The 23,793-nt window shown below is 38.0% G+C and overlaps 1 protein-coding gene across 4 annotated transcripts in view; it reads right to left on the minus strand.

Annotated features, from left to right (window-relative positions):
- The window catches only part of LOC133254961 (multidrug resistance-associated protein 1-like), a 97,391-nt gene that overhangs the window by 34,029 nt on the left and 39,569 nt on the right, over positions 1-23,793 (minus strand). For 2 of the 4 annotated variants that reach the window (XR_009738885.1, XM_061429482.1), the window contains exons 9-16: positions 23,634-23,780; positions 21,349-21,433; positions 21,187-21,253; positions 20,658-20,784; positions 12,431-12,607; positions 8,240-8,407; positions 6,030-6,192; positions 1,601-1,676 (exon numbers count right to left, since the gene is read on the minus strand). Coding sequence is in view for 3 of the 4 variants with exons in the window: in XM_061429482.1 (XP_061285466.1) it covers positions 1,601-1,676; positions 6,030-6,192; positions 8,240-8,407; positions 12,431-12,607; positions 20,658-20,784; positions 21,187-21,253; positions 21,349-21,433; positions 23,634-23,780 (1,010 nt within the window). In the remaining variant the exon portion in view is untranslated. The remainder of the gene's footprint in view (positions 1-1,600; positions 1,677-6,029; positions 6,193-8,239; positions 8,408-12,430; positions 12,608-20,657; positions 20,785-21,186; positions 21,254-21,348; positions 21,434-23,633; positions 23,781-23,793) is intronic. The other 2 variants (XM_061429564.1, XM_061429632.1) reach the window with 2 other exon arrangements.

Below are 23,793 nucleotides of genomic sequence, written 5' to 3' on the forward strand. Positions count from 1 at the left end.
GAATAGAATAGTGAAATGAGCTTTAGGAGGTTCTGAGATTAAAAAGATAAACAGGTTCAGGTCCTCCAAGGCTTTAAGCATATGTGCGTGCTAAACTGCTTCAGTTGTGTCTGACTCTTCGTGACCCCGTGGACTGTAGCTTGCCAAGCTCCTCTGTCTGTGGGATTCTCCAGGCAAGAATACTGGAGTGGGTTGCCATGCTCTCCTCCAGGGGATCTTCCTGACCCAGGAGGGAACCCACATCTCTTAATCTACCTGCGTTGGCAGGTGGTTTATTTACCACTAGCACCACCTGGGAAGCCCTTAACAGGCCCTTGTAAAGACTTGGGATTTCACTCTGAGATGTGAACCTTTGGAGATTTGGGACAGAAGACTGATATGATCTGACTTATATCTGTGAAACAAACAACTTGATGTATGTTGTGAACAGACAGTACAGGGACAGGCTGTTGGCAGGAAGACTCATAAGAAGACAATTTTGTGATTTGGACAAAGGGCAGCTGTGAAATTGATGAGTAGTGTTTGAATTCTGGGTTATTTGATATATTTTGAAGATAGAGCCAATGGGGATTTGATGATGAATTGGATGTGGAAAAAGAGAGAGGTCGAGGGTGATTGCAAGATATTTTTATCTAAGTAACTGGAAGAACAGTGTTGCCATGAGCTGAGATTAGATGTCAAAGAGGAGGGTCCACCTCTGGGGTTCAGAGAACAAGTTAGGCTGGAGATATAAACCTGGAGTAAAGGTAACTAAAGTCAAGAGACTGGATGACAATACCTAGCCAAAAAAAAAAAGAAGCAGTCCAAGATCTTTAGGATCAAAGAGGAATAATTTAGTTTACCTACTCATCTAAACCTGGTATACACACAAAGCTCCAATCTGCAGCATCTGTATCATACACACATTCATAGGACTATCAATCCTTTAAAATAATTCAAGGTTGAAACTACAAAATCCTGAGCTATTAGATTCTAAAGTATTCATGTCTCTGTAGTTCATTCCAGCTCTCAACATTAGCAACTTGGACACAAGGCAGCTTTCAGTAATTCTAGCTGCTTATTTTTAAATGACTCATTACTATTATTTCTTTCTTTCTTTCAATCTCCTCTTTGCAACTGTTGGGGGTAGATTAGGTTAATTTTCTTTAATCACTGCTCATTTTAGTTACTTATAAAAAGGAAAAATAAGTATAATATAACAATTCAGAGTCAGAGTTTTATTATTTTTTTGTCTCTTTCACTTTCTCATATTCTTTCCTCTCTCCTTCCGTCTCTCCCTTCCTTCCTCTCGTTTTTCTAAATAGATTCATTTGGGGGATATTTTTAGCACTTACACACACAAATCAGAGTAGATTTCTTCTGGTAGAATTTGACTAGAAATTACTAAGACTTACTATGTTTCCCAAACTAAGTCACATACATCTCACTTAAAAACTTCGACACAACCATATAACTTATAGTTTAAAATTTGGAAACCACTAAGTACATTTTATATCCATCATAACATATAGATCCTTTTTTATGGGATACATTTTAAATGCTAAAAATGTAATTAATTAGTCTGTAATCCCCAAGAGTCGAGTATCGTCCTAATACTCACCTATCATTTTGCACCAGGATTTGGTCTTTCAGTACAGTTCTGGAGTTGATTACACTGACTTGCTTTAAAGCATGAGCTGGGAAGAAGATGGTGAGTGCTTTTATATCCATAAAGGCAACCAATGCACAAAATAGAAATATCATGAAAGATTATACAAATCATTCTTTGTGTTTTGGATTCGCAGGTATACTGGGAGCCCTTCCATTTTCCCCAGTATTTCCCCCTCATCTAAAATGTCCTGTAATGTCTTGATAAAACTAAGATTCTATAATGAAAAAGCCTACAGAAAATTCTTTTTTAGACATTAGAGAGAGTGCTAAGTTGTTTTGGATCTTCCACAGAAGGGTTTAATATTTGCCAAAGTGGAATGATTTTCTTTATTTAAAAGAAACATGGAATATCATCAAGTCTTATTATTGTAAAATGCTATTATGGTGAAAATTGTTAAGAAAATACAATGTAAATTCCCCAAATCTCTGTCTTGTTCTTACTAATTTCAATATTAACAACAGCTTCCTATCTGTCAGCAATATTCTAAATGTTTTACATATTTTAACTCCAATGTTTCAAAATAACCATGAGGAAGATCCTACACTATCCTTATTTTACAGATAAAAAGTACAGAGAAAGCAGGTTACACAAATCAAAGCCACACATCTAGAACTACAAGAATAAGGTTCAAGTTGTGTGTGTATGAACGTGCACTCAATCGTGTCCAACTCTTTGACACTCAATGGGCTGTAGCTTGCCAGGCTCCTCTGTCCATGGGATTTCCCAGGCAGTAATACTGGAGGGAGTTGCCCCTTCCTTCTCTAGAGGATAATCCTAACCCAGGTATCTGTCCCTTGTCTCTTGCATCTCCTAAACTCCAGGCAGGTTTTTTATGAGCTGAGCCACTGAAGAAGCCCTGAGGTTCAAACTTCTGTTAGTGAATTCCATGGGAAACATCTCAGAGTTCGGCAGATTTTTGTCTTTTTTTTCACAGTATAATACTTGAATTTCAGACTTCTTATTTTTAAAAGGAAGGAATTGGAGATTTCTGAGCTCTCTACATGCGTTCTATGCTTTTTGTTTCTAGAAGTAAACATTTGGCCCTTAAAGGAAGCATCTGATTTGCATCAAGTGTCTCTGTGAAACACAGGATTCCATGTCTCACAGAATGAAAATTTGGGGATGTTGTAGCCTCTTCTGCCTAGGGCACATTTTCATCTTCATAGCTGATAATGATAAACATTTACATTTATGTATTTACAATTTACAGAATATGTTCACATACATTGTACAATTTGAGCATCAGAATGACCGGATAAGATAAAGAGAATAAAATAGGTAAGCTTATCCATATTTTTCAGGGAAAAGTAAAATTCAGGACAAGTGACTTGCCTAAAGCCCAAAGTTGTCAAAGAGACAAAGAGGGAGGGGGAGAGACAGAGAGAGAGAGAGAGAGAGAGAGAGAGAGAAAGATTGACACACTCCTTCCTGTCTTTCATTCTAAGTCAGTGGGCTTGTTCCTACAAATTTGATATAATGTATAAGAGCTTGATTGGCCTCTGGCATGAAACAGAGGCAGCGAAGGATTTAAATTCTGCAATTTATCACCTGTCTTAACTTGTGCAAGATACATATTCTTTTTGTAAAATCAGGACCATGCAACCTCAGGAGGTTTTGGGAGAGATTTAAGCAAAACATTTGTGAATATACTGACAAAATTAATACCCAAGATATCCTAGCTATCATAAGTATTATTAGTATGGATAAGAGCCTAAACTTCTAAATATAAATATGTAAATTCACCTTTGTATTTCACATCTTTTTTGATAAAGTCTTCTCTAACTCTTGATTGATTCTGTTTTATAATATTCCCATGAGGTGACGCTTGTAGATTTTTCAGAGCTGGATGGATTTTTAGAGATCTGATGTATCCAAGCCAAATAATAATATAAATTCTACTTGAAAGAAAGTGAAAGTCGCTCAGTTGTATCCAACTCTTTGTGACCCCATGGACTATACAGTCTATGGAATTCTCCAGGCCAGAATACTGGAGTGGGTAGCCTTTCCCTTCTCTAGGGGATCTTCCCAACCCAGGGATTGAACCCAGGTCTCCCACATTGCAGGCAGTTTCTTTACCAGCTGATTCACAAGGGAAGTCCAAGAATATTGGAGTGGGTAGCCTATCCCTTCTCCAGTGGATCTTCTTGACTCAGGATTGAACTGGGGTCTCCTGCATTGCAGGCAGATTCTTTCACCAGCTGAGCTATGAGGGAAGCCCATAGATTCTACTTATCTGTCATCAGCTCTGGTAGTGAGAGGGTGAATGATAGGAAAAGAAGAACAAGTGTGTGAGTCATCAGCAGTGAGGAAAGGCAGAGCAGGGACATAGTACAGGACTGGACACAGCTGGCCCCAGTCCAAGGGAAATAACTGCAGGAATGTGACACTAACTGTAACTAGATTTGAAGTTGTTTGGTGGGATGTTTTATTATCAATTTTATATCAGTTAATCTATTTTTTGCCCTGTTCTGTGTAATCAGTAATAAAATGACAATATATATGGCTGACCTTTTACATATATCTATCCAGCATTATCATGAGTAATATTTTGCCTGCTTTTTAAAAGCTTTCATATATTTTTTACTCAGCATCCAAAAAATCAAAATCCCAGAAATATTCACTTTAGAAAACATATTCTATTTCCAGTATAAAAATGATCTCTCCTCACCACCTTTCTGAATTGTAACAGAGAAGACACGATACTGAAGTAATTAGAAAACAGTTTCATTTACATTTTTCTAATTATGGCATATTTCTGATGGTGAAATTGTAACATCTATTAATGTCAGCCCAGCTTCAAGAAAATTTTCCACTTGTTACCGCAGAGGACTGGTGTACTTAAGTTTTATCAGTGCTGGGAAGGAATGATGTTTTTTTCCAAAACTGGAGACTTAAACAAGAGCCACAGCTTTCAAAAGTGTGTTCCATATTTTATGGTAAATTAAATATTGAACTTAAAACTTACATATTACCTGCTTTTAAAGCTATATTTCCCAAGGTAATGTAACTTATATTTCATGTGATCTTTAAAATAAATAGCAATACTGGCTCATAGCAATAAATAGCAATACTGGCTCATTACAAATCATTCCATTAACTCTGAAGAGACATACTTTTGGTAGAAGCAATGGAGGCAGATTCATCTGTTTAACAGTTATGGCGTGCCTAGCATGAGGCTACCTAAGTGCTAGGGACAGAGACAGTGACAGACTGCATCCTCATTCTAGCCCCTGACCAAGTAGGCAAGGGCTCATTTCCAAAATTGCTAGCCCTTAAGAAAAGATAAGGTGCCTCTCTTACTAAGAATGACCACAGCCATCTGATGATGCATCAGATATTTCTGAATGCATCTACATGTAGAACATTTCAATTTGAGAAAGGAGTGTAAACAAGGAATAAAAAAAAGTAGTGCATACCTAATGTATTAGCATAGAAAAAAACATCAGCAAAATGGCTTTTTTTTTTTATTTCATGACAATCAAATACTAAATTGCACTGATCCTATTATGAACTGGTTTCATATCTTTCTGACGTTTACATCCAGGTAAAATGTAAAGTGAATTAATAGATAACAGTTCATGCAGAAAATACTAAGACATAACTCTATGTTTCTTTTTAGCCTGGAATTTTGAAATAGTCCACTGATTTTATAGTCATTTCTCAGTGGTGTTCCAGAAAGGGATAGCACAAGGATCCCGATGGTGGTCTATATGAGAAACCATCCATAGCTGGGAAGAGAGATGATGGCACATCCAGTTTTCAGAGTGAGAGAATGATCGATCTCTAGAATTAAACTAATGCTAGATTTCAAACATCCTTGTGTCCTAATTACATAAAGATCAAACAGCTTCATTTATACAAACATCTTTGGATCTTAATTTAAAATACTAACACTATAGAAATAAAAATTAGTAGTAAATAAACTCAGTTGTTGTTTTGTAAAAGTTAGACAACAATTATTCCCCTTTGTCATTCTTCAGATTTTCTTTTCGTTTGTCTCTCTCCCACAACATGCAATAATACATTTTAAAGATTTATTATTTATTTGATATGAATCTAATTTAAAAGAAAGCAGAATGTTTAGATTCATTATATTCTAAACTTGCAGTAGAGTTTATAAATTATCTAATCTCTTATTTCATAGATGAACAAACTGATCCTGGGGAATAACATTTTGCTTAAAAATCGTATGTGAGGTTGATTTTTAGCTGATGTGTCCCAAAGTATTTGTTTCTTTTCTAGAGAAAGGAAGATGTTCAGCTCCTGACTTAATAATCATGAATGAATAAAAATGCAGAGTAAGAAATCAGACAATCAATGGGCTTTCAGAATGGGTTAGCACACTGTATCTTAGGCTTATTTTTAATTGTGTCCTCACCTGTTTCTTGTTCACTGAAGGCCTGAAGCAAATTCGTGAGATTTTTGGTTTTAGCCAGAATTTCCTGGTATGTTCCCATTTGTGCTACTCTGCCACTTTCCATTACAACAATGAGATCCATCTGTGGTAGAAGTGTGAGGTTGTGTGTCACTAAAATTCGAGTCTGAAAAAGAGTATTTTATTCCTTGGGTTACAAAGGATGGTCAAAATGACTATTTCAAAGAGAGCTTCAGGGCGTCTCTGGTGGCTCAGTGGTAAAGAATCCACCTGACCGTGTAGGGCACGGGTTCGATCCCTGGTCGGGGAAGAGCAACTAAGCCCATGTGCCGTAACTACTGAGCCTGTGATCTAGAGCTGGGGACCACAACTATTGCGCTCACACGCCGCGACTACTAAAGCCTGATCACCCTAGAGTCTGTGCTCCACAAGAGAGGCCACCACAGTAAGAAGGCCCGTGCACTGCAGCTAGAGAAAAGACCGCACAGCGATGAAGGCCTAGCACAACTAAAAACAAATACAATTTAAAAAAAGAGAGCTGCAATCATTATTTTTTGTCTTTACTATTTTAGAGTATAATTCTTGGGAGGCACCCGTTTAAAATAGCACATAAATATCTCACAGTGAATGATGATACACTACCTGACAGAAACAAAAAAAGTCAGCAAATGTTTTACCCCATTAGTTCAGGTAGTCTTCATTCATTAAGAATGAATCAAATTTACGACAAATTAACAACAGTCTTATAACTGTCATTCTTTTTTGAAGGTCCTGTACTGTTACAAGGGGCTTAACAGGTGTTGCTACTGGTAAAGAACTAGCCTACCAATGCAGGAGATGCAAGAGACCTGGGTTCAAACCCTGGGAAGATCCCTTGGAGAAGGGCATGGCAACCCACTGTAGTGGGTTTTCTTGCCTCAAGAATCCCATGAACAGAGAAGCCTGGCAGGCTACAGTCCATGGCGTGGCAAAGAGTTGGACACAACTGAAGCAACTTAGCATGCGCGTTGTGTTACAAAAACATGTTTAAGTTATAACACGTAGTCTTTATTTTTAAATCTTTCCATATTATTATATAATATACACTAAATTGAATGAGAAGATTTATCTTGGGTTCATTTCAATAAGTAAAGATATTTGTCTGTGATTTACTTAAACATTTATTTTGCCATCTTATACATTTACTTTTTCCAGAATTCTCTGTAAAAATAAATCTATAAGCACACACTGTGAATACATGCATATGGCTCTGCAGTCAGAGAGACTTTTAAAAATCTCTGCGGTTCTTGGGGTTTCCCTGGTGGCTTGGTGGTAAACAATCCACCTGCCAATGCAGGAGACATGGGTTGCATCCCTAATTCGGGAAGACCCCACATACTGTGGAGCAGCTAAGCCTGTGAGTACCACAGCTACTGAGCCTGTGCCCTAGAGCTGAGAACCACAACTATTAGCTCATGTGCTGTAACTACGGAAACCCTGCCCACAGAGCCTTTCCTCTGCAATAAGAGAAACCACCGTAATGAGAGGTCCGTGCACTGCAGCTAGAGAGTAGACCCTGCTCTCCACCACTAGAGAAAGCCTGCACAGCAGTGAAGACCCAGCACAGCCAAAAAAAAAAATTTCTGTGGTTCTTAAATTGGGCAAGCTATATCAAGTCATTATGAGTTCCAAGTTTCTTCATATATAAAACAGGAGTATTGATAACGCTTATCTCAGACTTGCTATAAGAACTAAATGAACTAATTTAGTGTCAAATTAGTCATATTTAACTATGTCAAATATGATATGCACTTGGTAAATATTAATTCCTTTTTTCTTTGTTCCTTCACAGAACAATTGGATTGTTATTAAGGTTATATTTAAAATATCTAATTTTAAGTAAAAAATAATAAATACTATTTTCCATAAAAGTGCTATACAACAAAATTCCATTTTTCCAAAAAAATGGTCAGCTAAACTTAAAACACTCATTTTGATGTGTAAATCACCTTTGAACACAGTATGAGTCAATGAGGTAATAATCACAGAAGTAGAGTAAACTTGTACATTTTAAAATGTTCATTAAAGTCTGTGAAAGAGCAATACACCATCCCATTCTTTATGTGAAATTTGACTACTCTGCATCAACAAATAAAGTATTAGAATCTGGGGCCCAATGCTACGTAGATTATTCTCCCCGTCCCTCACAAAAGCGTATGTGATGCTGTGGCCACCTTGTTCCTTAACATGCCAGAGGACCCAATCACTTTTTCAAAAAGTTGCTTTGCAACATGAACATCAACTGCAGACAAGGGATCATCGAGGAGGTAGATGTCAGCCCCACTGTAGACAGCTCTGGCCAGACACACTCGATGCTTCTGTCCACCACTTATATTCACACCCTGAAAATGAAGCAGGAGGAAAAAAAAAATAGGGAAAATGTGTAAATGTCAAAGAACATACGCATGCATGGGTGTGTGTTCAGTCGCTCCAGTCATGTCTGACTCTAGACACTAAGGACTGTAGCCTACCAGGCTCCTCTGTCCATGGGATTCTCCAGGCAAGGATACTGGAGTGGGTAGCCATTCCCTTCTATAGGGGACCGTTCTGACCCAGGGATCTAACCCAGGTCTCCTCCATTGGCAAGTAGGTTCTTTACCATGGAGCCAACTGGGAGGCCCCAAAGAACACATTAGTTATGTCCAAATTCTCTTCTGTAGCAGGGAAAGGTAATAACTCAGGATTGACATTTCAACCTTTCTTTATCCTGAAATTCCAAAAGCCTCTATTTCCTAGTGCCATTAATTTGTGTAAATTAACAGATATATCTGCTTTCTCTTAATTGCTTGCTTTTAAAAAGTAGATACTAACAGTTATGGAGAAAAAAAATGTCCAATTCCTTACCTCTGAAAGGTTGTGCCTGTGGAATATTAAAGGAAACTTTTGGCTGTCATTTGTATACTGACACTGCGATCATTTTTAAATTGACATATAGGAAATTGAGAATAATAGCTAAATTACCAAAGCAGTAATCAACATGTCTTATTTTCTTCTGTAGAAAGATTACTACAAGTCTTGTTGGCAAAAGTACAACTCTAAGAAGCAAGAATAAGGAATATACATCACTCTATGTGAGAATTAGAATCGACATGTACAGCCATGTATGGAGAATTATGTGGCCAGGCCCAATTTACTTGATTTATTTTATATTTAGTGTTTACAGATCTGGTTTAAAAGCTCTCCATGCAGCACAGAACTTAACCAGTGCCCTATAATTGTAAAATGCCTTTGCTTCTTTGCCTTTCTCAATTTCCCTCTACTCAACAAATATCTCCTATATTCTGCTGCTGCTGCTGCTGCTAAGTCGCTTCAGTCGTGTCCGACCTTGTGCGACCCCATAGATGGCAGCCCACCAGGCTCCCCGTCCCTGGGATTCTCCAGGCAAGAACACTGGAGTGGGTTGCCATTTCCTTCTCCAATGCATGAAAGTGAAAAGTGAAAATGAAGTTGCTCAATCGTGTCTGACCCTCAGTGACCCCATGGACTGCAGCTTTCCAGGCTCCTCCATCCATGGGATTTTCCAGGCAAGAGTACTGGAGTGGGGTGCCATCGCCTTCTCCATATATTCTGAGAGCTGTTAAAGAATATGAAAGTGCTAGTCTCTCAGTCATGTCCGACTCTTTGCGACCCCACGGACTGTAGCCTGCTTCCCTCTGTGGAATTCCCCAGAAAGAATACTGAAGTGTGTTGCCATTCCTTCTCCGGGTGGAGAGCTATGCTAGCACTTGGGATTTAATGATAAATGAAACTGAGCCTCTGTCATGGGGAGGTCATATTTTAGCAAAGGAGCCAAGAGCAAAAAAAATATATACAAAGTAATATAATACATAAATACAACAAAGTAATATACATATATCTGTGAGTATGTGTGATTGTAACAGTCTCCAACTCATGGGTTTGTCATGAGCATTTAATGAGCTTAAAATATCTAGGATGAATCCAATACTGAGTACAGATATAACACACATTGGCTATCGTCACTCAGTCACTTCTCTCTCTAATCCATCCTCTGACTTGTCATCGTGTATCCAGCAATTATGTCATCTTGCTTAGAAATCTTGGATAGCCACATCTTTCTCTTCTCATTATTCATGAGCAACAGCAAATTCTTTAGTAGAAATCCAAGACACTTAGATTTTGGCATTAACTCATCTTTCAACCACTCTCCCAATGCTGCCCTCAAGTGACTGACTGACAATCAGACTAGTCTGCCTTTTCCTATCTGCACAGAGAGTGTTCACTCTGCTTGGGTACCCACGCCCTCCCTTTGCAATTCAAAAGCTACACACTGCAAGTACTCTTTGAAATCAATCTTCTACCCAGAGTTTCAGGTAAAGCAATTCCTTCCCTCCCTTCTTGTCTTATAGTTTTCTGTTTACTCATCCATTGCTAGAAATAGCAATACTCATGTCAGCATCTCATTCTCCTACCCACTCCTACCTAGTTTATTCTTGCACTCCCAGCACATAGTGTCCAAATAAATACTGGTAAAGGCAATTGATAACATCACTGGCAGAGATCCAGTTGATTCCAATCCCTTGAAGACAAAGTGATAGCTTTCTTGCTCATCCTTATGTACTCCATTGTAGAAAACAGGCAAATAACAGATTAATAAATATTTGTGTTCAACTGAATTATGTCAAAGAAAAAGATAATAAAGGTGAAGAAAATCCTACATTCATTATCTTTGTCATCTCATTGTTTTAGTTGGTAGTCGAGTCTGACTCTTTGCGAACTCATGGACCATAAACAGCTGTAAACAGATTTCCTTCTGAAATACTCAATTACATTTGTAAGGTACATCATTAGATTGGGAGAAATTTAATTATAAAATATAAAAATCAGAATTTATAAGTGGTAATAACACTTAAGGACTATATTAAATCTATATTTCACATTTTGAATTTTCCACTTTAATTTTTTAGTTACATACGATTAGCTATTTCCATCTTCACAGGTGGCATTAGTGGTAAAGAACCTGCCTGCCAATGTAAGAGACATAGATGATGCTGGTTTGATCCCTGGATAGGGAAGATCCCCCAGAGAAGGGCATGGCAACATACTCCAGTATTGTTGCCTGGAGAATCCCATGGACAGAGGAGCCTGGTGGGCTACAGTAGGGTCGCAAAGAGTCAGACATGACTGAAGCAACTGAGCACGCATGCATGCGTTAGCTATTTCATATTATTAAAGATTGGCTTTATCAGCAAAACGCTCAACATGCATTAACAAGTTTGAAGAAGTCGCATTTCTGTATAATTTTAGCTATGGTGCTATTGCCTAGAGGGATAGTGAAGATGCCAGAAAAAACACAGAGGTTGCAAAAAATTAAATCTACTTAACACTTTGAAAACATACCCCCGCAGAATAACAGGTTATGAATAAAAACAATGTAAGTCTAGTTAAAAGGTAAGATCTACCTTGTCCTAGATTTTATATTTTATTGAAATATAGATGATTCACAACGTTGTGTTAGTTTCAGATGTACAGCAAAGTGTACATCCTAGATTTTAAATACTGTCACTTTCTACAATTTCGTTTATAGTTTTCAATTTATATAACAAGACAAATAATAGGAGGCCAGGGTAAAAACGCTTAACAACGTTATGCTAACTCTCTTCTCAGAAATTCAAAACACTAAGGATTATTTACTTATCTTCATAGTACATATGAATCGTAGGCAGAGGCTGCTTTTGCATTCATGTTTAATTAATGGAGATTTTAGTCAAGGGTTGGGGATAATCTCTCGGGGTTCATTATTTGACTTGTGATATATTATTTTGTTTTGTTTTTAACTACAATACACTGGGTAGCATGATACCTATTCATTAACTCGATGAAAATAAATAGAACAAAGAATATGACCTCTGGGAAACAAGCTCCTCCTAAGGAAGCATGTGTGAGCATGGAACAGGTACATGATGACAGCATCGTCTCAGAGTGTTGTTGGAACCTGGTCTTGGTGCCGCCACTGGAGACGGGGGCTCTGCTGCTACTCTCCTAGGCTTGACTTCATGCACAAGAGATTCACAAGAAACAAAACTACTACTCCCTCATTAGACAGTGAACAGCATTACACCAGAAACCAAGCAAAGCGTTGATGATCCACTTGGTGGGCTTTCACTCCCCTGTATAGACACTAACAACAGAATTTCCTGCTGATTTTTAATCTGCTTTCCAAGTAGTCAATAAAAAATAATTATTCATCTTTAATACTGCCATCTCTTTCATAGGACTTCTACAATAACTTTTAAAAATTATGGTTGTGTAGCTCTTCAAGACCTCAGGAAAAGGGCTATAGATGTTTTATTAGTGCAGCTGACTGGAATGTTATTCCTACATAGGATAAAATATATTTTCCTTACTTTTTCTCCAATCTCAGTTTGATCTCCATTTGGTAACTGCTCCAAATCAGGAAGGAGAGCACAGGCTTCCAAAACTCTCTCATAAAGCTGCTTCTGCATGACAGAGCCGAAGAGAATGTTTTCTTGCAAAATGCAATTCTGAATCCAGGCCTGCTGGGAAACATAAGCCACGGAGCCCTAAAAAAGAAATAAATAAAAGAAATACTCTTAACAGGGGAAAAGGAGAACTTGCATGTGCCAGATAAAGGGAACATATTTGTCTGTGGTTTTGCTCCCCTTAAATTGAATTTAAAAAAAAAATAGATTATTTCTTAAATGTAAATATATTCCATATATATTTTAATCTTATGTCCTATTTTAATCTTATGTATTTTTATTAGAGGCCCCTTCAAATGAATTACTTAGTGTTTTTTATTTCCTTTCAAGTAGCTTCTACCAAGACTTCCCTGGTGGCTCAGACAGTAAAAGCATCTGCCTACGATGCAGGAGACCCAGGTTCGATCCCTGGATCGGGAAGATCCCCTGGAGAAAGAAAAGGCACCCCATTTCCTTTCTATCAAAGGTCCCTGTGAGATTTTTGGCAGACACCGAGTTTACTAGTCAGCTCTTCCTACCTCACAAGGTACCATGAACTGAGTGGCTTAAACAATAGAATTTTTTTTTTTTTTCTCACAATTCTGAGATCAAGGTGTTGGCACATGTGAGGAGAGAGTAAATTAGCCAAGATGGTGTGTTCAGACTCTCTCACCCCACATTTTGTAAATAATGACTATGTAACAGCTGAGATCATTTATAGCACTGCACATGCGCATCATGAGGTACTTGATTGGTCACAAGCTGTTTGTGCTGTAGGGATATGTGAGCTCCACCTAGAAAGTGGCGGCATTACTGCTGTGTCACGGCTGTGTCTGTTGGGTCAGCCATGAGAGGAGAGAAAATAGCGTGTCTACTGCCATGGCTGCTGTGCCAGCCAGGAGAGAATAAACATGTCTGCAGTTCCTACAGCTCTTTGCATCTTCTTCCAGCCTCTTAGCTTGCACCTTGCCTACCCTGGGTTCAACGAACAGTGTGCACAATGTGAATGGTAAGACAACTGGCATCATGACCAGGACAGCATGGTTGGTTTCTCCTAAGACCTGTCTCCTTAGCTTGAAGATGGCTGTCTTCTCCCCAGTCTTCACATGGTCTTTCCTTTGTGTATGTGTCTTAATTTCTTCTCCTAAGATATCAGCCAAAGGGCCCACCCTATTAACCTTATTTTAACTTATGGCCCCCTTGAAGACCCTGTCTCCAAATACAATCACATTCTTAGGTATTGGGGGTTAGAACTTTGACATATGAATATGGGGAGAAGACAATTCGGCCCATAACACTGAAGTTGGGGTGCAAGTTGTTTTGGAGGGATGAATTCCTGTGGACTTCTTATGGAAAGGAAATGGAGAAGCAGGATTGGATAGAGGGGTAGGTCACATGGTGACCCAGATCCAAGAAAGATTTGGTCAATCTTCCAGAGAGCTGTGGAAATGTATTACCCAGCAGAGGGATTCTGTTGTTAGGCTGAACTGGCCTGGCCTTTAAGGTTGGAGCCCAGCAGGCCATCACGAAGGTGCTAATGTGTTTGATGTACTCCCAAAGCTGGTGGCAAGCCCCCTAGAAGGGGGCTCTGGACACCACATTCCTTTGTCTTCCATGAACTCACTGCTCTTAAATTCATTTTCTGATAATCTGATGTCTTGACATTATTCCTGAATATCTCTGATGCATGAAATATTCTTTTAACTAACCTTTGTCTTCTAAAGGACTCCCAGTATTTGAACTAGAGACTCACGTTTCAATCTACCCCATGGACTCTAACCAAACACCAACTTGAGTATTCTGATTATTCCTCACTCTAACAATACTGCACATTTAAAGTACTTTCTGACATAGACCTGTAAATAACTACCAGTCTTTTGATTTCTACCAACTGCTTTCAAGAACAAAGATTAACTTTTAATTCTTCTTTGTTGAGCAAGTAAGACACAGAATGGATTTTGAGCCAAAATAATATAATTCGATCTGACTTGATCTTGAACACAAAAGTAATTGCTCTTGAACTACCTCGCTTAGTGAATAACCTTTGATTAGGATAGCATAATAAATCAGTCCTCAGGTGATGGAGATTCTGAATACTTGATATACATCAGGCAAGATAAGGAGAACAGAGGGTGAAGAACACAGGAAAGAAGAATGCAGAACAGGGGGAAACGGTGTATAATATAAAATAGGAACTAAATACTACATTGAGAAATATGGACTTGAGGTATTGGTGTAACAGGAGCTGAAAAAGAGTTGATAAATTTTCACAGAGATGTAAAACTTTCCGTGTATTATCATTACATCTCACATACAAATGAAAATGTGTATTTGTTTCATTTCATTCTTAATAATATAACTACAATAGAAGTTTGGTTAATTCAAAAATGGACTCTAAATCTCTGATGTTCCATCAAAGAACACTGAATATTGGATATGCTGCATGAATGATGTCTGATATAAACCTTTGATACTGGGAATGGGGGATCTTAGAATTTGAACACTGTAATGATATGCATCAAACAATTGAGAATGTGAAACCTTGAGAAACAGAAAGATGTAAACAAAAGCACCTTATAAATACTAAATGTTAGGTTGGCCATGCCATTATTATGATTGAAAGTGAAAGCATCAGTCACTCAGTGGTGTCTGTCTTTTTGTGACCCCATCCATGGACTGTACCCCTCCAGCCTCCTCTGTTCATGGAATTCTCCATGGAAGAATTCTGCAGTAGGTTGCCATTCCCTTCTCCAGGAGATCTTCCTAACACATGGATTGAATCTGGGTTTCCCACATTGCTGGCAGACTTTTTTTTTTACCATCAGAGCCACCAGGGAAGCCCATTACTATTAAATTAGAGATAATCAGATAATATAAATTTAGGATTAGACATGTTTTAGGAAATAACTGAGAGTATGGAATGTGGAATAATTCAGAATGTTAAATAATTAAAATCTTGCCACTGATCCAGACCAATAAGCTTCCTAAAGAACAAAGTGGCCAGTTATATAGACAGATAATATTGTCTCTCTTTCACATCCCTAGCTTAATATAAACAAAGTGAGTCCTCTCTACTTTATGATTAGTAATAGCAGTGTTATTGTTTCTATTATCACCATGAACACTTTCCTAACTATGAATCCTCAAAAGTATCAGAAATAATCTTTAAGTCTTACCACGAGCCCCTCAACAATCATAATGAAGATAACAATAACCATAAAAACTCTCAGGGAGCCAGCTGACTCTGTGCCAAGAACTAGTCTAGGTCTTCGCACATTATCTTATTCAATCTGATCCTTAAAATTTAAGTTTATTATTATCATGTATGTATCATGTGAAACTTAAAATTGATATTGGTTTTATCTTGATCAACTCCTAATCATTTTTCAAGATTAAATAAAAGGCTACCTATTTTGATTATTTTTTTAACTCTTAAAAGCAGAATTTGTTGCTTTTTATAGTTTCATTTCAAAAATCAAAATATTTATTGTAAATGATCTTAGTATCTCCCTCAATTGACTATGAACTCTTTAATAAAAGTAGCATATCCTATTCATGTTTATTTCCTTGGTACTATGCCAGGCACATAGTATATGCTCAATTGTTGCTTTGTGAAAATTAAAGAAACTGAATGAAAATAAAATCAATATGTCAATAAAATCATATATCCCACTATTATATTTTTAAAGGATACTTACTGGCCATGTGGGGCCACCCAAGACGGGTGGGTCATGGTGGAGAGATTTGACAGAATGTGGTCTACTGAAGAAGGGAATGGCAAACCACTTCAGTATTCTTGCCTTGAGAACCCCATGAACGGTATGAAAAGGCAAAAAGATAGGACACTGAAAGAGGAACTCCCCAGGTCAGTAGGTGCCCAATATGCTACTGGAGATCAGTGGAGAAATAACTCCAGAAAGAATGAAGGGATGGAGTCAAAGCAAAAACAACACCCAGTTGTGAATGGGACTGGTGATGGAAGCAGGGTTTGATGCTGTAAAGAGCAATATTGCATAGGAACCTGGAATGTTAGGTCCATGAATCAAGGCAAATTGGAAGTGGTCAAACAGGAGATGGCAAGAGTAAACATCGATATTCTAGGAATCAGTGAACTAAGATGGATTGAAATGGGTGAATTTAACTTAGATGACCATTATATCTACTACTGTGGACAGGAATCCCTCAGAAGAAATGGAGTAGCCATCATGGTCAACAAAAGAGTCCGAAATGCAGTCCTTGGATGCAATCTCAAAAATGACAGAATGATCTCTATTCGTTTCCAAGGCAAACCATTCAATATCACAGTAATCCAAGTCTATACCCCGAACAGTAACACTGAAGAAGCTGAAGTTGAGTGGTTCTATGAAGACCTAAAGACCTTCTAGAATTAACACCCAAAAAAGACGTCCTTTTCATTATAGGGGATTAGAATGCAAAAGTAGGAAGTCAAGAAACACCTGGAGTAACAGGCAAATTTGGCCTTGGAGTACGGGATGAAGCAGGGCAAAGGCTAATAGAGTTCTGCCAAGAGAACACACTGGTCATAGCAAACACCCTCTTCCAATAACACAAGAGAAGACTCTACACATGGACATCACCAGATGGTCAACACTGATACCAGATTGATTATATTCTTTGCAGCCAAAGATGGAGATGCTTTATACAGTCAGCAAAAACAAGACTGGTAGGTGACTGTGATTCAGATCATGAACTCCTTATTGCCAAATTCATTCTGAAATTGAAGAAAGTGGAGAAAACCACTACACCATTCAGGTATGACATAAATCAAATCCCCTATGACAATACAGTGGAAGTTAGAAATAGATTTAAGGGACTAGATCTGATAGACAGAGTGCCTGATGAACTATGGATGGAGGTTTGTGGACATTGTACAGGAGACACGAATCAAGACCATCCCCAAGAAAAAGAAATGCAAAAAAAAAAAACATGGCTATCTGAGGAGGCCTTACAAATAGCTGTGGAAAGAAGGGAAGCAAAAAGCAAAGGAGAAAAGGAAAGATATACCCATTTGAACACAGAGTTCCAAAGAATAGCAAGGAGAGATAAGAAATCCTTCCTCAGCAATCAATGCAAAGAAATAGAGAGAAACAACAAAATGGGAAAGACAAGAGGTCTCTTCAAGAAAATTAGAGATACCAAGGGAATATTTCATGCAAAGATGGGCTCAGTAAAGGACAGAAATAGTAGGGACCTAACAGAAGCAGAGGCTATTAAGAAGAGGTGGCAAGAATACACAGAAGAACTATACAAAAAAGATCTTCACAACCCATATAATCACGATGGTGTGATCACTCACCTAGAGCCAGACATCCCGGGATGTGAAGTCAAGTGGGCCTTAGGAAGCATCACTATGAACAAAGCTAGTGGAGGTGATGGAATTCAAGTTGAGCTATTTCAAATCCTGAAAAATGATTCTGTGAAAGTGCTGCACTCAATATACCAGAACATTTGGAAAATTCAGCAGTGGCCACAGGACTGGAAAAGGTCAGTTTTCATTCCAGTCCCTAAGAAAGGCAATGCCAAAGAATGCTCAAACTACTGCACAATTGCACTCATCTCACATGCTAGTAAAGTAATGCTTAAAATTCTCCAAGCCAGGCTTCAGCAATACGTGAACCGTGAACTTCCAGATGTTCAAGCTGGTTTTAGAAAAGGCAGAGGAACCAGAGATCAAATTGCCAACATCTGCTGGATCATGGAAAAAGAAAGAGAGTTCCAGAAAAACATCTATTTTTGCTTTATTGACTATGCCAAAGCCTTTGACTGTGTGGATCACAATAAACTGTGGAAAATTCTGAAAGAGATGGGAATACCAGACCACCTGACCTGCCTCTTGAGAAACCTATATGCAGGTCAGAAAGCAACAGTTAGAACTGGACATGGAACAACAGACTGGTTCCAAATAGGAAAAGGAGTACATCAAGGCTGTATATTGTCACACTGCTTATTTAACGTATACGCAGAGTTCATCATGGAAAATGCTGGGCTGGAGGAAGCACAAGCTGGAATCAAGGTTGCTGGGGAAAATATCAATAACCTCAGACACACAGATGACACCACCCTTATGGCAGAAAGTGAAAAAGAACTAAAGACCCTCTTGATGAAAGGGAAAGAGGAGAGTGAAAAAGTTGGCTTAAAGCTCAACATTCAGAAAACAAAGATCATGGCATCTGGTCCCATCACTTCATGGCAAATAGATGGGGAAAGAGTGTCAGACTTTATTTTTGGGGGCTCCAAAATCACTGTAGATGGTGACTGCAGCCATGAAATTAAAAGACACTTACTCCTTCGAAGGAAAGTTATGCCCAACCTAGACAGCATATTAAAGAGCAGAGACATTACTTTGCCGACAAAGGTCCGTCTAGTCAAGGCTATGGTTTTTCCAGTTGTCATGTTGAGTGTTGGACTACAAAGAAAGCTGAGCACTGAAGAATTGATGCTTTTGAACTGTGGTGTTGGAGAAGACTCTTGAGAGTCCCTTGGACTGCAAGGAGATCCGCCCAGTCTATCCTAAAGGAGATCAGTCCTGGGTGTTCATTGGAAGGACTTTGTTGAAGCTGAAATTCCAATACTTTGGCCACCTGGTGCAAAGAGCTGACTCATTGGAAAAGATCCTGATGCTGGGAAAGTTTGAGGGCCGGAGAAGAAGGGGATGACAGAGGATGAGATGGTTGGATGGCATCACCGACTCGATGGACATGGATTTGGGTGGACTCTGGGAGTTGGTGATGGACAGGGAGGCCTGGCATGCTGTGGTTCATGGGGTCGCAAAGAGTTGGACACGACTGAGTGACTGAACTGAACTGATCTGGGCTAGGAAAATGTATAGCCATCTTGATCACCAGAGAAATGGCTGATTGTTGTCATTAAAGAGAACATAAGGAGAAAAGATAGTATATTTTAAGTTAAAAGTAGTGGTATTTATTAAGTGTAATCTTGTCAAAGAAAAAGTCCTTGAAAGTATGCTTGATTCCAAACTAAGAAACTATCGATGAGAGAAAAATAAATAAAAAATTAATCACTAAAAACCTGGAATCAGGAAAGATATAAAGACATGAAATTGAACTTGAACTTGGAAGTCGCTCAGTTGTGTCTGACTACAAAGCCCATGGAATTCTCCAGGCCAGAATACTGGAGCAGGTTGCCATTCCCTTCTCTAGCGGATCTTCCCAACTCAGGGATGGAACCCAAATACAACTCCCGCAATTTAAGTGGATTCTTTACCAATTAATCACTAAAGACCTAGAATGACTCTTTGCGACCCCATGGAATGTAGCCCACCAGGTTCCTCTGTCCATGGGATTTTCAAGGCGAGAATACTGGAGGGGGCTGAGGTTTCCTTCTCCAGAGGAGAATAAATATAGACACAAGGAAATGATATATCATGAACAAAAATAAAAAGATCTGGAGTTGATTTTTCCTAGAGAAAAAAAATAAAAAACTGTGAAGACACTAGTTTCATATCCATAGAGCCTCTCCATCTTGTCAGAAGTGAGAAGGAGTGATTAGGTAATATTTTACCTTCTTAGGTAGTTAGGTCTAAGGAAAAATTCATTGGTAGCCTAGTACTTCAAAAAAGAAATAGCTGATGAAGAACTTGTTGAATTCTTATTCCTATTGACCTTTAAGAATAGAACAAATGGCTGGAAGTAGACCTCTCCATAGTCCAAAAGCTGAAATTTAAATGTAAGCTATTCATAATTATTATTTTCCTGAGGTTTTCCTAGGTCAGAGATCCTTCTTGTGAGCAACTACACCATTTCTTAGAAATGGAATGGCCGTAATTACTTAGGAAACATTGCAATGAATGATAATTAGAAACCTAATCAAATTATATTATAAACTACATTCGTTTCTCCATAATTGGTTGCAATTTAGTTAATATCATCAAACAATTACCATAAGCATTCCTAAATGATTTGCTGAAGTATATGGACGACAGAATGCTCTGACTAATCCATCCATAGCTAATCAATTTCTGTGGAAATTTAAATGTTTGTTACAAACTAGAAATGCTCATTAAATACTTCGTTCTTCAATTCAACTTGATAAATTCTTATTGACACTAACGATGTGCTGGCTGCAGTCCATTACACTAGGAGATGTGCAAAGAATGCATTGTTGACTTTACCTTTCTTTGGACTATTCCTTTTAGTTTCTCCATTTCCCCCAGAATTGCAGAAAGCACAGATGATTTTCCAGACCCAACTTGCCCTACAACAGCCACTAAAGCTCCTTCTGGAATCTTTATGTTCAAGCTGCACAACAAATAAAGAAAGAGATGATATAGGAAGTTCTGTTATAATTGTTTTTAATGTATATTCCCAGAAAAGTCACTGTATCACAAGTCACTATATACAGGGCATCATCCTTGAAATTGCTGCTATTCACATTGTCCTACATTATTCTACAAACACCCAACCTTTCAAAATGCAAGCAGTAAATGCTGCAAAGAAAATAGAGGAAATGAACAGGGGGTAAAAAGATTGTAAAACAATCATAAAGATGAAAGATGCAGTGAGAGGTTTTTAAAAAAATCTTACAAATTCCAATAGATTCATCTTCTGCTTAAAACCTCTAAAAAATAAACACATGAAGTATGATAGAATCTATGCTAATTTTTTTGTTTTGTTTTTAATTTTCCCCAAATCACGACTTACTCTTTTAATACTGGAATCCCTGTTTTATCCCAGGAAAAGGAAGCATTTATAAAACCAATGGCATGATCTAGGAAGAAAAATAAATACAGAAATGTATTTTAGAATCAATTGTCTTCAGCCCAGAAGTCAAATAAATATTAAACACAAAAAAGAACTGCTAACCTCCTATGTAGTTTGCTTCAATACTATGTGGAAGAAGTTCCTCAGTGTTGAGAAAGTCTTCCAAATGAACCAGTGATATTCTTGTCTATCAAAATACACACAGATGGAATTTTTGGGTTTCAAGAAGTTAAACTAAAAAACATTTTAAAGTTTTTGATGTAAACTGGAGATATTGATATAAATATTCAGCAAGCATGATTTGCATTGTTTTAATGTTTATAAATAAGTCCATCGATAAAGAAAAAGAAGTTTCAAGAATCAAAAATCACAACAAATATATGTATGCAGGAAAACACGAGAAGTTAGAAACCAAAAATTCTCCTTAACATTCTAGCAAAAACATGATAACTGATTAATTAATAATCATAGAATAATTAGTTTTTAAGAGCAACTTCAGGTTGGTTGAATGAAATCTGCTTGTGAGCATAAACAAAATAGCAGTTTTGGCAATGGTAACATTTAACTAATAGAATAGCTATAAATGTTTTGCTACAGATAGGATAAATAGAATCATTTTTCTCCTGACACTCACTTGCATGAAACCTCTAGTACGTTTTTATTCACTTTCTGTTAGGATGTGTCTACTGTTAATGGATAAGATATAATTAAAAGCTGTGATTTTGTTTACCAAGTGTGTCATATCAGTATGCAAGGTTGTTTTCTTTTCTTTTTTGACAATTGTTCTCATCTGTTTAGTGACAGTAGTAGCATACCACTAGGAACTGGAAAACACTCTGGGATACCAGACCTTTAGCTAGAATATAATTTCAAAAGCAAAACAGAACTATTATTCTAAGAATTTTTTTTTAAGAGAAGTGTGCTGTGAAATGTGCTAAAAGCATCAATAGTACTTCTATGCCCTCTGCTGGTGATTATTAGCAAAAGAATATAAAAACAGTATTATGGAACAAAAATAGCTTAAGTGCTATTTATTATAGAATTATGTTACTCTTCAGATATAATTTCTATATCTCAATTTATATAAATTAAAAGGAAAAGTTCTTAGATCAAAGAGCTAGTTCCAGTAAGCAAAAATTCACTTTGTTTATGAAACCAGACTTGAAAAAGTTTTGATGGGTGAATATCCAAACTTGATATTGAAAATTTTTAATTGAGAAAATCTAGGGGTAAAGGCAGTGGCACCCCACTCCAGTACTTTGCCTGGAAAATCCCATGGACAGAGGAGCCTGATAGGCTGCAGTCCATGGGGTCGCTAAGAGTCAGACACGACTGAGCAACTTCACTTTCACTTTTCACTTTCGTGCATTGGAGAAGGAAATGGAAACCCACTCCAGTGTTCTTGCCTGGAGAATCCCAGGGACAGTAGGGCCTGGTGGGCTGCCGTCTATGGGGTCGCACAGAGTCGGACACAACTGAAGTGACTTAGCAGCAGCAGCAGGGGTAAAGGGATAAAAGAACTCACTTCTTTGGATTTCCTATGGTTTTAGCTGCCTTCTACTCATCATAGCATCTAAAGAGGCTTCAGTCATTGGAGATTACAATAAAAGCAGGCTAAACCAGATACCTCATACAAGGCTGGTTGGCAGACTGACATTATCAGTGCACTTTTTCCCCTAGTTTATTCTTTCAGTACAGATGAAGTTTTGCTGAACCCTGGGAAAATTCAGACCTAGTACTGTACAAATCACTTACTTAAAATTTTTCAATTGAAAACAGAAAATAAACCCTTTGGTGGCATAGTGTCAAACACCAAATTTTAAAAAGCTAAACAAGAGAACTAACACTTAGCAAAGAAAACAATGTCACATGTTGAAATGCTTAAAAGTCATTTTTATAGATGAAAAGCACAGGCAGAGAAGACATGATTCTTTTCATTCTATCATATTCTCTGCTGCTGCTGCTGCTAAGTCACTTCAGTCATGTCCGACTCTGTGTGACCCCATAGACGGCAGCCCACCAGGCTCCCCCGTCCCTGGGATTCTCCAGGCGAGAACACTGGAGTGGGTTGCCATTTCCTTCTCCAATGCACGAAAGTGAAAAGTGAAAGTGAAGTCTCTCAGTCATGTCTGACTCTTAGCGACCCCATGGACTGCAGCCTACCAGGATCCTCCATCCCTGGGATTTTCCAGGCAAGAGTACTGGAGTGGGGTGCCATTGCCTTCTCCGATTATATTCTCTATTGCTCATTAATTTAGGGAAATTTTGAAAGCAGCATAAAACAACTACAAAAAACAAAATTAAAAAAAAGATTAAGAAATGAAATATGCAAAACTAAAGATTTCAGTAGAGGAATGATTCTCAGTTTAAGGATAATTTGGATGTACCTGGACCACAGCTGAGATCACCATCGGTAAATCAAACAGAGGAAGCCTCAAGATATTAAACAAAGACATAGATGTGAACACTTTAGTGGCTGTTAAAATGTTTTCTTCATCCAGTAAGAAATAGACACCAAATGTTGCCAGGGACACCTTAAAAGCAGAC

Source organism: Bos javanicus, chromosome 1, assembly GCF_032452875.1.
Source record: "Bos javanicus breed banteng chromosome 1, ARS-OSU_banteng_1.0, whole genome shotgun sequence".
Classification (NCBI taxonomy): domain Eukaryota; kingdom Metazoa; phylum Chordata; class Mammalia; order Artiodactyla; family Bovidae; genus Bos; species Bos javanicus.